At 31.3% G+C, this 12,805-nt stretch overlaps 1 protein-coding gene across 1 annotated transcript in view; it reads left to right on the top strand.

Moving 5' to 3' along the window:
• Positions 1 to 12,805, top strand: part of LOC144425073 (uncharacterized) — a 29,045-nt gene that overhangs the window by 5,264 nt on the left and 10,976 nt on the right. The window contains exons 21-68 of the mRNA XM_078114336.1: positions 330 to 420; positions 483 to 587; positions 663 to 905; positions 972 to 1,009; positions 1,076 to 1,262; positions 1,340 to 1,432; positions 1,507 to 1,604; positions 1,680 to 1,832; positions 1,922 to 2,117; positions 2,191 to 2,412; positions 2,495 to 2,674; positions 2,753 to 2,853; positions 3,521 to 3,611; positions 3,674 to 3,778; positions 3,854 to 4,096; positions 4,163 to 4,200; positions 4,267 to 4,453; positions 4,531 to 4,623; positions 4,698 to 4,795; positions 4,871 to 5,023; positions 5,113 to 5,308; positions 5,381 to 5,602; positions 5,685 to 5,864; positions 5,943 to 6,043; positions 6,711 to 6,801; positions 6,864 to 6,968; positions 7,044 to 7,286; positions 7,353 to 7,390; positions 7,457 to 7,643; positions 7,721 to 7,813; positions 7,888 to 7,985; positions 8,061 to 8,213; positions 8,303 to 8,498; positions 8,571 to 8,792; positions 8,875 to 9,054; positions 9,133 to 9,233; positions 9,901 to 9,991; positions 10,054 to 10,158; positions 10,234 to 10,476; positions 10,543 to 10,580; positions 10,647 to 10,833; positions 10,911 to 11,003; positions 11,078 to 11,175; positions 11,251 to 11,403; positions 11,493 to 11,688; positions 11,762 to 11,983; positions 12,066 to 12,245; positions 12,324 to 12,424. Coding sequence (XP_077970462.1) covers positions 330 to 420; positions 483 to 587; positions 663 to 905; positions 972 to 1,009; positions 1,076 to 1,262; positions 1,340 to 1,432; positions 1,507 to 1,604; positions 1,680 to 1,832; positions 1,922 to 2,117; positions 2,191 to 2,412; positions 2,495 to 2,674; positions 2,753 to 2,853; positions 3,521 to 3,611; positions 3,674 to 3,778; positions 3,854 to 4,096; positions 4,163 to 4,200; positions 4,267 to 4,453; positions 4,531 to 4,623; positions 4,698 to 4,795; positions 4,871 to 5,023; positions 5,113 to 5,308; positions 5,381 to 5,602; positions 5,685 to 5,864; positions 5,943 to 6,043; positions 6,711 to 6,801; positions 6,864 to 6,968; positions 7,044 to 7,286; positions 7,353 to 7,390; positions 7,457 to 7,643; positions 7,721 to 7,813; positions 7,888 to 7,985; positions 8,061 to 8,213; positions 8,303 to 8,498; positions 8,571 to 8,792; positions 8,875 to 9,054; positions 9,133 to 9,233; positions 9,901 to 9,991; positions 10,054 to 10,158; positions 10,234 to 10,476; positions 10,543 to 10,580; positions 10,647 to 10,833; positions 10,911 to 11,003; positions 11,078 to 11,175; positions 11,251 to 11,403; positions 11,493 to 11,688; positions 11,762 to 11,983; positions 12,066 to 12,245; positions 12,324 to 12,424 — 6,828 coding nt within the window. The remainder of the gene's footprint in view (positions 1 to 329; positions 421 to 482; positions 588 to 662; positions 906 to 971; positions 1,010 to 1,075; positions 1,263 to 1,339; positions 1,433 to 1,506; positions 1,605 to 1,679; positions 1,833 to 1,921; positions 2,118 to 2,190; positions 2,413 to 2,494; positions 2,675 to 2,752; positions 2,854 to 3,520; positions 3,612 to 3,673; positions 3,779 to 3,853; positions 4,097 to 4,162; positions 4,201 to 4,266; positions 4,454 to 4,530; positions 4,624 to 4,697; positions 4,796 to 4,870; positions 5,024 to 5,112; positions 5,309 to 5,380; positions 5,603 to 5,684; positions 5,865 to 5,942; positions 6,044 to 6,710; positions 6,802 to 6,863; positions 6,969 to 7,043; positions 7,287 to 7,352; positions 7,391 to 7,456; positions 7,644 to 7,720; positions 7,814 to 7,887; positions 7,986 to 8,060; positions 8,214 to 8,302; positions 8,499 to 8,570; positions 8,793 to 8,874; positions 9,055 to 9,132; positions 9,234 to 9,900; positions 9,992 to 10,053; positions 10,159 to 10,233; positions 10,477 to 10,542; positions 10,581 to 10,646; positions 10,834 to 10,910; positions 11,004 to 11,077; positions 11,176 to 11,250; positions 11,404 to 11,492; positions 11,689 to 11,761; positions 11,984 to 12,065; positions 12,246 to 12,323; positions 12,425 to 12,805) is intronic.

The following is a 12,805-nucleotide window of genomic DNA, read 5'->3' as shown; positions in this document are numbered from 1 at the left end:
TATTGGCTTTCTTAGAAAATAGCTGAATATATTAGGTGCAACATTTCAAATATTTTACTGTATAAAAGTTGTCATTGAACCAAGTTGTACAGTTTTAAAAAATAAAATCAAAATAGTCAGTTTCTATCAACCACTTTAAACAGTGTTCATAACTATATGTGGTATTGCTGGAAACAATACATATTTAGAATTAATAATTATCAGTAACGATGTAAAATTTGGACCATTACTTTTACATCTTAAAATTTCTACCTGGTTGAGCCTGATTCATGAGTTATATATTTTGTATATTTATACCAAATTTTAATAATTTAATATATTTCTCTCAGGACTGCGGTGTTTCATTCCTCTCTTCCTGTCAATGTCCAGAAGGATATGTGAAAGAGTCTGCAACAAGTGATAAATGCATCAAGTCTGAGTGTAAGTTATATTTATGTTTGTAGTGCAGATTTTCAGTTGTAAATATGAATTTTATTATTCAGGCTGTAGATGTGAGGATGGAGATTGCACTGGGTTCCCAGGAAATTTTCAACGAAATGTCATTGGTAAAGATGAATGTGGATGTGATGTTTTTTCTGAAGCTTGTTGTAAGTACCTGATTATTGAATAAAGTAATTATGAAGTGAAGAAATTGAGTCATGCTTGTTTGTTTTGACCTTTAGCATGTACTGATGATTGTGCAAATCCAGAATTTCCGAGTCAAGTAATAGACGCTGGCCAATTTGTGATTGATAGCACCAATTCATGTATCACTTATCGTTGTCCATCGGTCAGCTCAGAACTATGTAACACTGCAATCAAGGAAGAAGAATCATGTTCTCCCGTTAATGATTGTCCTGATGAAAGATATGAAAAACAGCTCGATCCAGATACAGCAAATGACTGCTGCCCAAAATATGATTGCGGTATGGTAAAACTTTGCTTATATTCTTTTTTGAAGCTGGTGTTAATAAAACTAATTTTGTTTTCAGTTTGTGTATCAGCCATATTTAATGGAGAGACTTATGAGGTAAGAATATTCACGTTTAAACTTTGATTCATTATGTAATGTATCCTTACGATATAAAATTTGTAGGTTGGTGATACTTTTCCTGATCCAGAAGATCCTATTTGTAGTAATCTGACTGTGGTTCGGAAATCACCTACTAAATGTCCAGAGACTATAAAGGAAACAAAAGATTGCATACCTCAATCTTGTTCTAGTTGTGAAACTGAAATTCTTGATGGTTACGATCAATGTTGTGGCAACACATATAGATGTGGTAAGACATAACTTTGTTTCATTATATATAACCTGTTAATATTTAGATTGTTTAGAAGTTACTTTGTTGATTTGCAGAACCAAAGACTTGTCCTGAAAATGAAACATGCAGTTCAAATGAAGTACAAACAAAGACTACAACTGAATGTTGCACAACAGAACAATGCTCATGTGAGTATTGCTGAGTATTTGTATGGGTTTACTAAATTTGTTTTATCAGAACTTATTAATTCAATATTTTTTAGGTTCATGCACTGGCGTTGGAACTCCTTTTTTAAAAGCATTTCACTGCAATAACACATATCCATTTGAAGGTGGTAACTGTTCGTATGTGGTTATGAAGGTATTTGGTTTTCATTATAGATAATGAAAGTTTTATTTGAGAGTGAATATTTGTAATGAGCATGTATTTGTTTAGATTATGGACTCGGATGATTTCAACATCACAATAAATGCGGGGTCATGTGCAGATATGTATCCGGATCTCATTTCTCCACCTGTGTCTTGTATTAAGATCTTACAATTATTTTATACAGAAAAAACATTTGTCATAAATGTAGAACAGAATAAGGTATTTATTAATACGTAAAGATTTCCGATATTTTTAAATATTTTTATGACCTGCTGTGTAAGAGACAATGATTGTTTAAATATTTTCAGGTGTATGTCAGTGGAACACTCATAACTTCTGATTACAATCAGGATGTCCAGATAACTTTTGCTCAAAACATGGAGAGTGTTTCAATGAGAGTTGAAGAATTTGGGTTGCATATTTTGTATTACTCTCGCAATCAAGGAGAGTTTGATATATTCTTGAAAAAATCGCACTCTTCATCTGGAACTACCGGAATATGCGGTACATTAAATATTTATTTATTTTTACTATAAACTGATTAATAAAAGTAAAGAAAAAATTATTTTTTTTAAAGGTCAATGCTCAACATCCGATGATGAAATTACTGATTGTCAAGCTAATCCAGTGAATATGACCCTTCAACTAGTGGATGAAGCATGCGCTCCAATATGTGACAAATCAAATTGTCATGATCTACAGTGTGTGAATAGAGATGAATGCATTACAAATCCTTGTTGGAAATGTGCTGATACAGAAAATGGAAATCCATGTGATGCTTTGCTGCTTCCAATATTTAGTAGGGCTTAGAATTATTTAAAATTCTTGACATATATCTATTTTAAATAAATCACTAAATAGTTTCACTATATTTACTTCAGGTGATTGCTTCGAGAATGTTGACCAGGAATATGAAACTTGCAATTCGTCAAATTGCTATACAGATGAATCTACAGCTAATGATCAGTGTTCAAGATGCAACAGTCTAACTTTACGAAAATCAATTGACAAATGTCCGTCTTGCACCAATTTTTATGAATTACTCGGTTGTGAACCTGAAGGTAATGTGGAACCTTTTTTATATTGAAGTGTTCTCCATCAACCAATAATATTACAAGTTTACATTTTATTAAACACAGCAACAGCAGCACCGAATATCAGTTGTCCAGAAAATCAAATTGTAATGGAATGCGAAGATTCATGTAAAAGTCTTGCATCTTGTGATGATGAAACTACTCAGGTATCAGAGATATTCCTTTTGTAATTCACTCAGTTTGACAGTTTCAAATTATAGCTTTTATTATTAATTGATAGTATAGTACTATAATATAACTTCATATTTATATAAATGTTCAAATTAAGTATGTTTATTTAGATATAATATTTTTGTTCATTTTGTCGGTTATTCATATTCTAAAGCTTATCAAATTAATATGTAGAATATTACAAGATTAAGTTGTATTGTATTTATGAACTTGTTCTGTATGTCTTACATTTATATTTGTTCTTTTGGATTAAAAACATTTGACCCTAGCTCTTGTATGTAGCTCCTTTTCTGGTTACAAACGTTTGCCACCCTATTGGCTTTCTTAGAAAATAGCTGAATATATTAGGTGCAACATTTCAAATATTTTACTGTATAAAAGTTGTCATTGAACCAAGTTGTACAGTTTTAAAAAATAAAATCAAAATAGTCAGTTTCTATCAACCACTTTAAACAGTGTTCATAACTATATGTGGTATTGCTGGAAACAATACATATTTAGAATTAATAATTATCAGTAACGATGTAAAATTTGGACCATTACTTTTACATCTTAAAATTTCTACCTGGTTGAGCCTGATTCATGAGTTATATATTTTGTATATTTATACCAAATTTTAATAATTTAATATATTTCTCTCAGGACTGCGGTGTTTCATTCCTCTCTTCCTGTCAATGTCCAGAAGGATATGTGAAAGAGTCTGCAACAAGTGATAAATGCATCAAGTCTGAGTGTAAGTTATATTTATGTTTGTAGTGCAGATTTTCAGTTGTAAATATGAATTTTATTATTCAGGCTGTAGATGTGAGGATGGAGATTGCACTGGGTTCCCAGGAAATTTTCAACGAAATGTCATTGGTAAAGATGAATGTGGATGTGATGTTTTTTCTGAAGCTTGTTGTAAGTACCTGATTATTGAATAAAGTAATTATGAAGTGAAGAAATTGAGTCATGCTTGTTTGTTTTGACCTTTAGCATGTACTGATGATTGTGCAAATCCAGAATTTCCGAGTCAAGTAATAGACGCTGGCCAATTTGTGATTGATAGCACCAATTCATGTATCACTTATCGTTGTCCATCGGTCAGCTCAGAACTATGTAACACTGCAATCAAGGAAGAAGAATCATGTTCTCCCGTTAATGATTGTCCTGATGAAAGATATGAAAAACAGCTCGATCCAGATACAGCAAATGACTGCTGCCCAAAATATGATTGCGGTATGGTAAAACTTTGCTTATATTCTTTTTTGAAGCTGGTGTTAATAAAACTAATTTTGTTTTCAGTTTGTGTATCAGCCATATTTAATGGAGAGACTTATGAGGTAAGAATATTCACGTTTAAACTTTGATTCATTATGTAATGTATCCTTACGATATAAAATTTGTAGGTTGGTGATACTTTTCCTGATCCAGAAGATCCTATTTGTAGTAATCTGACTGTGGTTCGGAAATCACCTACTAAATGTCCAGAGACTATAAAGGAAACAAAAGATTGCATACCTCAATCTTGTTCTAGTTGTGAAACTGAAATTCTTGATGGTTACGATCAATGTTGTGGCAACACATATAGATGTGGTAAGACATAACTTTGTTTCATTATATATAACCTGTTAATATTTAGATTGTTTAGAAGTTACTTTGTTGATTTGCAGAACCAAAGACTTGTCCTGAAAATGAAACATGCAGTTCAAATGAAGTACAAACAAAGACTACAACTGAATGTTGCACAACAGAACAATGCTCATGTGAGTATTGCTGAGTATTTGTATGGGTTTACTAAATTTGTTTTATCAGAACTTATTAATTCAATATTTTTTAGGTTCATGCACTGGCGTTGGAACTCCTTTTTTAAAAGCATTTCACTGCAATAACACATATCCATTTGAAGGTGGTAACTGTTCGTATGTGGTTATGAAGGTATTTGGTTTTCATTATAGATAATGAAAGTTTTATTTGAGAGTGAATATTTGTAATGAGCTTGTATTTGTTTAGATTATGGACTCGGATGATTTCAACATCACAATAAATGCGGGGTCATGTGCAGATATGTATCCGGATCTCATTTCTCCACCTGTTTCTTGTATTAAGATGTTACAATTATTTTATAAAGAAAAAACATTTGTCATAAATGTAGAACAGAATAAGGTATTTATTAATACGTAAAGATTTCCGATATTTTTAAATATTTTTATGACCTGCTGTGTAAGAGACAATGATTATTTAAATATTTTCAGGTGTATGTCAGTGGAACACTCATAACTTCTGATTACAATCAGGATGTCCAGATAACTTTTGCTCAAAACATGGAGAGTGTTTCAATGAGAGTTGAAGAATTTGGGTTGCATATTTTGTATTACTCTCGCAATCAAGGAGAGTTTGATATATTCTTGAAAAAATCGCACTCTTCATCTGGAACTACCGGAATATGCGGTACATTAAATATTTATTTATTTTTACTATAAACTGATTAATAAAAGTAAAGAAAAAATTATTTTTTTAAAGGTCAATGCTCAACATCCGATGATGAAATTACTGATTGTCAAGCTAATCCAGTGAATATGACCCTTCAACTAGTGGATGAAGCATGCGCTCCAATATGTGACAAATCAAATTGTCATGATCTACAGTGTGTGAATAGAGATGAATGCATTACAAATCCTTGTTGGAAATGTGCTGATACAGAAAATGGAAATCCATGTGATGCTTTGCTGCTTCCAATATTTAGTAGGGCTTAGAATTATTTAAAATTCTTGACATATATCTATTTTAAATAAATCACTAAATAGTTTCACTATATTTACTTCAGGTGATTGCTTCGAGAATGTTGACCAGGAATATGAAACTTGCAATTCGTCAAATTGCTATACAGATGAATCTACAGCTAATGATCAGTGTTCAAGATGCAACAGTCTAACTTTACGAAAATCAATTGACAAATGTCCGTCTTGCACCAATTTTTATGAATTACTCGGTTGTGAACCTGAAGGTAATGTGGAACCTTTTTTATATTGAAGTGTTCTCCATCAACCAATAATATTACAAGTTTACATTTTATTAAACACAGCAACAGCAGCACCGAATATCAGTTGTCCAGAAAATCAAATTGTAATGGAATGCGAAGATTCATGTAAAAGTCTTGCATCTTGTGATGATGAAACTACTCAGGTATCAGAGATATTCATTTAGTAATTCACTCAGTTTGACAGTTTCAAATTATAGCTTTTATTATTAATTGATAGTATAGTACTATAATATAACTTCATATTTATATAAATGTTCAAATTAAGTATGTTTATTTAGATATAATATTTTTGTTCATTTTGTCGGTTATTCATATTCTAAAGCTTATCAAATTAATATGTAGAATATTACAAGATTAAGTTGGATTGTATTTATGAACTTGTTCTGTATGTCTTACATTTATATTTGTTCTTTTGGATTAAAAACATTTGACCCTAGCTCTTGTATGTAGCTCCTTTTCTGGTTACAAACGTTTGCCACCCTATTGGCTTTCTTAGAAAATAGCTGAATATATTAGGTGCAACATTTCAAATATTTTACTGTATAAAAGTTGTCATTGAACCAAGTTGTACAGTTTTAAAAAATAAAATCAAAATAGTCAGTTTCTATCAACCACTTTAAACAGTGTTCATAACTATATGTGGTATTGCTGGAAACAATACATATTTAGAATTAATAATTATCAGTAACGATGTAAAATTTGGACCATTACTTTTACATCTTAAAATTTCTACCTGGTTGAGCCTGATTCATGAGTTATATCTTTTGTATATTTATACCAAATTTTAATAATTTAATATATTTCTCTCAGGACTGCGGTGTTTCATTCCTCTCTTCCTGTCAATGTCCAGAAGGATATGTGAAAGAGTCTGCAACAAGTGATAAATGCATCAAGTCTGAGTGTAAGTTATATTTATGTTTGTAGTGCAGATTTTCAGTTGTAAATATGAATTTTATTATTCAGGCTGTAGATGTGAGGATGGAGATTGCACTGGGTTCCCAGGAAATTTTCAACGAAATGTCATTGGTAAAGATGAATGTGGATGTGATGTTTTTTCTGAAGCTTGTTGTAAGTACCTGATTATTGAATAAAGTAATTATGAAGTGAAGAAATTGAGTCATGCTTGTTTGTTTTGACCTTTAGCATGTACTGATGATTGTGCAAATCCAGAATTTCCGAGTCAAGTAATAGACGCTGGCCAATTTGTGATTGATAGCACCAATTCATGTATCACTTATCGTTGTCCATCGGTCAGCTCAGAACTATGTAACACTGCAATCAAGGAAGAAGAATCATGTTCTCCCGTTAATGATTGTCCTGATGAAAGATATGAAAAACAGCTCGATCCAGATACAGCAAATGACTGCTGCCCAAAATATGATTGCGGTATGGTAAAACTTTGCTTATATTCTTTTTTGAAGCTGGTGTTAATAAAACTAATTTTGTTTTCAGTTTGTGTATCAGCCATATTTAATGGAGAGACTTATGAGGTAAGAATATTCACGTTTAAACTTTGATTCATTATGTAATGTATCCTTACGATATAAAATTTGTAGGTTGGTGATACTTTTCCTGATCCAGAAGATCCTATTTGTAGTAATCTGACTGTGGTTCGGAAATCACCTACTAAATGTCCAGAGACTATAAAGGAAACAAAAGATTGCATACCTCAATCTTGTTCTAGTTGTGAAACTGAAATTCTTGATGGTTACGATCAATGTTGTGGCAACACATATAGATGTGGTAAGACATAACTTTGTTTCATTATATATAACCTGTTAATATTTAGATTGTTTAGAAGTTACTTTGTTGATTTGCAGAACCAAAGACTTGTCCTGAAAATGAAACATGCAGTTCAAATGAAGTACAAACAAAGACTACAACTGAATGTTGCACAACAGAACAATGCTCATGTGAGTATTGCTGAGTATTTGTATGGGTTTACTAAATTTGTTTTATCAGAACTTATTAATTCAATATTTTTTAGGTTCATGCACTGGCGTTGGAACTCCTTTTTTAAAAGCATTTCACTGCAATAACACATATCCATTTGAAGGTGGTAACTGTTCGTATGTGGTTATGAAGGTATTTGGTTTTCATTATAGATAATGAAAGTTTTATTTGAGAGTGAATATTTGTAATGAGCTTGTATTTGTTTAGATTATGGACTCGGATGATTTCAACATCACAATAAATGCGGGGTCATGTGCAGATATGTATCCGGATCTCATTTCTCCACCTGTTTCTTGTATTAAGATGTTACAATTATTTTATAAAGAAAAAACATTTGTCATAAATGTAGAACAGAATAAGGTATTTATTAATACGTAAAGATTTCCGATATTTTTAAATATTTTTATGACCTGCTGTGTAAGAGACAATGATTATTTAAATATTTTCAGGTGTATGTCAGTGGAACACTCATAACTTCTGATTACAATCAGGATGTCCAGATAACTTTTGCTCAAAACATGGAGAGTGTTTCAATGAGAGTTGAAGAATTTGGGTTGCATATTTTGTATTACTCTCGCAATCAAGGAGAGTTTGATATATTCTTGAAAAAATCGCACTCTTCATCTGGAACTACCGGAATATGCGGTACATTAAATATTTATTTATTTTTACTATAAACTGATTAATAAAAGTAAAGAAAAAATTATTTTTTTAAAGGTCAATGCTCAACATCCGATGATGAAATTACTGATTGTCAAGCTAATCCAGTGAATATGACCCTTCAACTAGTGGATGAAGCATGCGCTCCAATATGTGACAAATCAAATTGTCATGATCTACAGTGTGTGAATAGAGATGAATGCATTACAAATCCTTGTTGGAAATGTGCTGATACAGAAAATGGAAATCCATGTGATGCTTTGCTGCTTCCAATATTTAGTAGGGCTTAGAATTATTTAAAATTCTTGACATATATCTATTTTAAATAAATCACTAAATAGTTTCACTATATTTACTTCAGGTGATTGCTTCGAGAATGTTGACCAGGAATATGAAACTTGCAATTCGTCAAATTGCTATACAGATGAATCTACAGCTAATGATCAGTGTTCAAGATGCAACAGTCTAACTTTACGAAAATCAATTGACAAATGTCCGTCTTGCACCAATTTTTATGAATTACTCGGTTGTGAACCTGAAGGTAATGTGGAACCTTTTTTATATTGAAGTGTTCTCCATCAACCAATAATATTACAAGTTTACATTTTATTAAACACAGCAACAGCAGCACCGAATATCAGTTGTCCAGAAAATCAAATTGTAATGGAATGCGAAGATTCATGTAAAAGTCTTGCATCTTGTGATGATGAAACTACTCAGGTATCAGAGATATTCCTTTTGTAATTCACTCAGTTTGACAGTTTCAAATTATAGCTTTTATTATTAATTGATAGTATAGTACTATAATATAACTTCATATTTATATAAATGTTCAAATTAAGTATGTTTATTTAGATATAATATTTTTGTTCATTTTGTCGGTTATTCATATTCTAAAGCTTATCAAATTAATATGTAGAATATTACAAGATTAAGTTGGATTGTATTTATGAACTTGTTCTGTATGTCTTACATTTATATTTGTTCTTTTGGATTAAACACATTTGACCCTAGCTCTTGTATGTAGCTCCTTTTCTGGTTACAAACGTTTGCCACCCTATTGGCTTTCTTAGAAAATAGCTGAATATATTAGGTGCAACATTTCAAATATTTTACTGTATAAAAGTTGTCATTGAACCAAGTTGTACAGTTTTAAAAAATAAAATCAAAATAGTCAGTTTCTATCAACCACTTTAAACAGTGTTCATAACTATATGTGGTATTGCTGGAAACAATACATATTTAGAATTAATAATTATCAGTAACGATGTAAAATTTGGACCATTACTTTTACATCTTAAAATTTCTACCTGGTTGAGCCTGATTCATGAGTTATATCTTTTGTATATTTATACCAAATTTTAATAATTTAATATATTTCTCTCAGGACTGCGGTGTTTCATTCCTCTCTTCCTGTCAATGTCCAGAAGGATATGTGAAAGAGTCTGCAACAAGTGATAAATGCATCAAGTCTGAGTGTAAGTTATATTTATGTTTGTAGTGCAGATTTTCAGTTGTAAATATGAATTTTATTATTCAGGCTGTAGATGTGAGGATGGAGATTGCACTGGGTTCCCAGGAAATTTTCAACGAAATGTCATTGGTAAAGATGAATGTGGATGTGATGTTTTTTCTGAAGCTTGTTGTAAGTACCTGATTATTGAATAAAGTAATTATGAAGTGAAGAAATTGAGTCATGCTTGTTTGTTTTGACCTTTAGCATGTACTGATGATTGTGCAAATCCAGAATTTCCGAGTCAAGTAATAGACGCTGGCCAATTTGTGATTGATAGCACCAATTCATGTATCACTTATCGTTGTCCATCGGTCAGCTCAGAACTATGTAACACTGCAATCAAGGAAGAAGAATCATGTTCTCCCGTTAATGATTGTCCTGATGAAAGATATGAAAAACAGCTCGATCCAGATACAGCAAAGGACTGCTGCCCAAAATATGATTGCGGTATGGTAAAACTTTGCTTATATTCTTTTTTGAAGCTGGTGTTAATAAAACTAATTTTGTTTTCAGTTTGTGTATCAGCCATATTTAATGGAGAGACTTATGAGGTAAGAATATTCACGTTTAAACTTTGATTCTTTATGTAATGTATCCTTACGATATAAAATTTGTAGGTTGGTGATACTTTTCCTGATCCAGAAGATCCTATTTGTAGTAATCTGACTGTGGTTCGGAAATCACCTACTAAATGTCCAGAGACTATAAAGGAAACAAAAGATTGCATACCTCAATCTTGTTCTAGTTGTGAAACTGAAATTCTTGATGGTTACGATCAATGTTGTGGCAACACATATAGATGTGGTAAGACATAACTTTGTTTCATTATATATAACCTGTTAATATTTAGATTGTTTAGAAGTTGCTTTGTTGATTTGCAGAACCAAAGACTTGTCCTGAAAATGAAACATGCAGTTCAAATGATGTACAAACAAAGACTACAACTGAATGTTGCACAACAGAACAATGCTCATGTGAGTATTGCTCAGTATTTGTATGGGTTTACTAAATTTGTTTTATCAGAACTTATTAATTCAATATTTTTTAGGTTCATGCACTGGCGTTGGAACTCCTTTTTTAAAAGCATTTCACTGCAATAACACATATCCATTTGAAGGTGGTAACTGTTCGTATGTGGTTATGAAGGTATTTGGTTTTCATTATAGATAATGAAAGTTTTATTTGAGAGTGAATATTTTTAATGAGCTTGTATTTGTTTAGATTATGGACTCGGATGATTTCAACATCACAATAAATGCGGGGTCATGTGCAGATATGTATCCGGATCTCATTTCTCCACCTGTGTCTTGTATTAAGATGTTACAATTATTTTATAAAGAAAAAACATTTGTCATAAATGTAGAACAGAATAAGGTATTTATTAATACGTAAAGATTTCCGATATTTTTAAATATTTTTATGACCTGCTGTGTAAGAGACAATGATTGTTTAAATATTTTCAGGTGTATGTCAGTGGAACACTCATAACTTCTGATTACAATCAGGATGTCCAGATAACTTTTGCTCAAAACATGGAGAGTGTTTCAATGAGAGTTGAAGAATTTGGGTTGCATATTTTGTATTACTCTCGCAATCAAGGAGAGTTTGATATATTCTTGAAAAAATCGCACTCTTCATCTGGAACTACCGGAATATGCGGTACATTAAATATTTATTTATTTTTACTATAAACTGATTAATAAAAGTAAAGAAAAAATTATTTTTTTTAAAGGTCAATGCTCAACATCCGATGATGAAATTACTGATTGTCAAGCTAATCCAGTGAATATGACCCTTCAACTAGTGGATGAAGCATGCGCTCCAATATGTGACAAATCAAATTGTCATGATCTACAGTGTGTGAATAGAGATGAATGCATTACAAATCCTTGTTGGAAATGTGCTGATACAGAAAATGGAAATCCATGTGATGCTTTGCTGCTTCCAATATTTAGTAGGGCTTAGAATTATTTAAAATTCTTGACATATATCTATTTTAAATAAATCACTAAATAGTTTCACTATATTTACTTCAGGTGATTGCTTCGAGAATGTTGACCAGGAATATGAAACTTGCAATTCGTCAAATTGCTATACAGATGAATCTACAGCTAATGATCAGTGTTCAAGATGCAACAGTATAACTTTACGAAAATCAATTGACAAATGTCCGTCTTGCACCAATTTTTATGAATTACTCGGTTGTGAACCTGAAGGTAATGTGGAACCTTTTTTTTATTGAAGTGTTCTCCATCAACCAATAATATTACAAGTTTACATTTTATTAAACACAGCAACAGCAGCACCGAATATCAGTTGTCCAGAAAATCAAATTGTAATGGAATGCGAAGATTCATGTAAAAGTCTTGCATCTTGTGATGATGAAACTACTCAGGTATCAGAGATATTCATTTAGTAATTCACTCAGTTTGACAGTTTCAAATTATAGCTTTTATTATTAATTGATAGTATAGTACTATAATATAACTTCATATTTATATAAATGTTCAAATTAAGTATGTTTATTTAGATATAATATTTTTGTTCATTTTGTCGGTTATTCATATTCTAAAGCTTATCAAATTAATATGTAGAATATTACAAGATTAAGTTGGATTGTATTTATGAACTTGTTCTGTATGTCTTACAATTATATTTGTTCTTTTGGATTAAAAACATTTGACCCTAGCTCTTGTAAGTAGCTCCTTTTCTGGTTACAAACGTTTGCCACCCTATTGGCTTTCTTAGAAAATAGCTGAATATATTAGGTGCAACA

This window comes from Styela clava, chromosome 7 (genome assembly GCF_964204865.1).
Source record: "Styela clava chromosome 7, kaStyClav1.hap1.2, whole genome shotgun sequence".
Classification (NCBI taxonomy): domain Eukaryota; kingdom Metazoa; phylum Chordata; class Ascidiacea; order Stolidobranchia; family Styelidae; genus Styela; species Styela clava.
Note: the sequence above shows the minus strand (reverse complement) of the source record. Positions and strands in the feature narration are given on the sequence as shown.